The 3,501-nt window shown below is 35.7% G+C and overlaps 1 protein-coding gene across 1 annotated transcript; it reads left to right on the top strand.

Moving 5' to 3' along the window:
- The first annotated feature begins 1,426 nt into the window (after positions 1-1,426).
- On the top strand, positions 1,427-2,278 carry LOC145776722 (uncharacterized). Its single transcript, XM_082587951.1, has 2 exons — positions 1,427-1,773; positions 2,095-2,278. The coding sequence occupies exons 1-2, from the start codon at positions 1,427-1,429 to the stop codon at positions 2,276-2,278; spliced, it is 531 nt and encodes a 176-aa protein (XP_082444077.1).
- Positions 2,279-3,501: the final 1,223 nt, after the last annotated feature.

Here is a 3,501-nt window from a genome sequence, read left to right as displayed (position 1 = left end):
ATTGAGGTAGGCTATGTCGCATAGGTAAATGAGAAAGGTTATACTGTATTTAACATAATTTTACCACGCAACTCGATGCGCCTATTGTCATGCAAAAACTACTACAAGATGCAAAAAATGTGATGTCGGTCTGCATATCAAATGCTTCAAGCAATATCATATTCCGCAATGACTTGTTTCAGTGATGTGTTACTTTGCTAATTTTCATGTTCATATTTTTTGAACTTTCATTTTAATAAAATGCTTGATGACAAGACATGAACAAGACATTTCCCATTTATCACTTTGAGCGAGTAAAACGTACCGTAATACCGTAATGCTTAAGCATTACGCACAAAAAACTTGTGAAATTTGATAACGGATTTGCCTAGCGTCTTAGATATAGGACGGCTTTTTTCTCAAAAAGTGCAAACACAATTAGGAAAAAAATCATTGTGATATGTTTTTTAGGTCATAATTATGCAATATTTAAATTTTCCGAAAAATTTTTTTAAGTACTTTTACTTTCGGCACAAATGGGTTAACTTTTTATGTTAAATGGCACTTACGCATTTGGTTATTATTTTTGGATTAAAGTTATATCGCCAAGCTAGGAAAAAATCGATCTTACAGTCTATAACCGATCTTGTGTTGTTATTGTGTGTGAATTTTGTCTTTTAAATTGAGTTTGTGGAGTTTGTGACGTAGCCACACGTCTCAAGGCAAGTTCTTGCAATTTTAGTTAATCTACTCATCTAAAGATTTAATGCGCTTAAAACAGTTTCATGTTTTGACGAGAGAGATTTTATTTTTTTACGACAATTAGGCTACTAAAAACTAACACTTCCAACAAAAAAAGAAAACACAAGAATAAAATAGTTGGTCGTGAGGTGGCGCGAAAGACCATGTTTCCGATGTAAAAGCGGCCTCGTATTGCGACACTTTCACAAACCACTTGCCAATTTCTTTCGCTTCGCTTCAAAAGAATCTGTACCGCCTGTGCTGTTTCATTTAAATTGTAAAATTCACTTGCGATTGCCGATTGCAGCAAAACAACAAGAGACTTGTTGCGTGCATTTCATTGCATTGCAATTTGCAACTCTAAAAATTATTGTCTTGTCAGGGCCGTCGCTGCAGGGAGGCGTGCCCCCTCCCCTGACAACGACCTGTGCACACACACTTCAGACACTGAAGAAGAAGAGGTTTTAATTTTAGTTTAAAGGGGACCTGAAATGAAAAATGAAAATTTTTTTGGTGATTCTCTGGTGTTTAAGCATTATCTTTTTCGAAAAATTTTTTTGATATACTTTTTTGTTTGGCAAATATAACGAAAAGAAAATCAGCCACTGGGTGGCGCTATGTGCCTTATGACGTATTTGGTTGTGCACTCAGTTGGCAGCTTCATATATTAACACTGGAAGCGTTGCACAAGTCGTAATTTTTAAAGATGTCTGAAATCAGAAAAGGATTTTTGTTTGAACCAAAAAGACAGCGCCTTGACAGAGATGACTGTGATTCGGATTCGAGCTCCGACAGTGCCAGCTCCGACTGCAGTCGGATGGAGAATTTGAAATGGTGTAGGTGTGGAAATTGTGCCATCATGCCAACAATGATGGAAAATAAATGTTGCCAGGAGATTGACGCCGTGGTTGCCAAAACAGACATAGCCCGCCAATGCATAAACCAGGTCGACAGCTTTGAAAAGATGTGCCTGGATACAGAAGTGTTAGAAGCAATTATGGCTGCACTAAAGGATGTGGTCGGCGAAGATCTCCGAGATCCAATCTCAAACAGGTCAGTTTAGATAGTTGTAAAATATTATCCAAACTTTGCAGTTTCAGAACCTACATGGTGAACTTTGTTCTTATATAATGTGTGTTACACATAGCCTATGGTAGTGTAAAAAATCCGGAGACCAGAGTTAGCTTACCGGTACCATTGTACATGCACCCTTGCCTGGGTCACAAATCCCAAGGTTTCCAACTTTCCATTCTTAGGTACTCTATGTTGTAAAGTTCTAGCCTAGGGCTTTTCTACATCGTGATTTACTGATAATGTTGCAATGAAAAAAATGATGATTTTACACTTCTCGGTCAATCACATTTTCTTTTACAGGTCGTACAGATATGTTGCTTATCGCAGCTTCACCTTCTGGATATATGGAAAATTGGGTCGAAAGAGGCGTAAAGTAATTCCTGCCTGTGCAGTCCTTGCAATCCGCAACAGATTTCCTGAAGAAGATGGCCAGTACGAAGGATACAAAGAAGCCATTGATGACCACTTGCCTGATGATTTTTAATTAAAATTATCTTGCTGTTTTATTAATAAAATTATGTTGCAAGTATTATTAATAAAAATTATTTTGTAAATACAGTTTTCACCTCTCTAGAGTTTTGCTTGGGACAGTATTTATATTCAAACTGTCAGTCAAATAAATGCCTGTCATCTCTCCAAAAAAATGTCAATAGAGAAATAGCAAAAACTGATGTGTGGATGAAATCCAATAAACTTTCATTAAATTATATTAAAACTACTTACCGGTATATGATCCTCTGCAACAAAAAGAATGCAGCAGAAAATTTTAGTCTGTCCATCAGTGGCTGATCCATCAAAAGGAAGAAAAGTATAAACTATCTAGGTGTAACTTTGGATGAGCGATTAACATGGGATAGTCATATTATTAATCTTAGAAAACAGCTTGCAAAGGTCTGCGGCATAGCATTTAAGCTGAGATACATTGCCCCTTTAACAATATTACAAACTTTATAATATATTATGCTTTGTTTCAATCCAAGATCCAATACTCGATTATAAATTGGGGAAGAGCAAACTCTACATTGCTTGCTCCACTACAAGTGTTACAAAACAAGTTCATCCGATCCTGCTTATTTTTGCCGAGGTCCACAAATACAACTGTTCTTTATCACCAATTTAATGTGCTCAGAATTAACGATATTATTAAATTAGTGACTGCAAAATTTATGTACAAATATGTGCACAAAATGCTGCCCCGGGCCTTTGCTGGCTGCTTTATTTTTGTAAACAAAATTCACCATCATAAAACCCGTCAGAACCAAAGGATTGATTTATATTTGCCTTTTGCAACGTCAAACTCTGGTAAGAAGATGCTATGTTTTAATGCAGTGAAACTATGGAATCAAATACCATAAGAAATTCAAGAAAAGTCTTATAATGTTTTTAAATTTAAATATAAAAGTTTATGAAAAAATTTGTACAATGATCACTCCTAAAACATATCATCTGTTTATTTCTCGGCACAATTTTTATTTTTGTTGCCCTGTGTTATTCCGCTGTTAATGTATTATGTAAAGTGCTGGTATTGTAGCCTGTATGTGTTAATGTTCTTAATTTTGGGTCTATTGTTTAAATGTTTGGGTGGCAGCTGACTTTGGTGACCTTTTGGTCTTTCGCTGCCATCCTTGTTTTGCGAATTATTTGTGTTTTTGTATATGTTTGTTTTTTTTCTTTCGTCTTCTCCAACAAAATAAAAATAAACTGAAC

Source organism: Aplidium turbinatum, chromosome 9 (genome assembly GCF_918807975.1).
Source record: "Aplidium turbinatum chromosome 9, kaAplTurb1.1, whole genome shotgun sequence".
NCBI classification, from domain to species: Eukaryota; Metazoa; Chordata; class Ascidiacea; order Aplousobranchia; family Polyclinidae; genus Aplidium; species Aplidium turbinatum.
The sequence above is the reverse complement of the archived record's forward strand: the minus strand, read 5'-3'. Positions and strand labels throughout refer to the sequence as shown.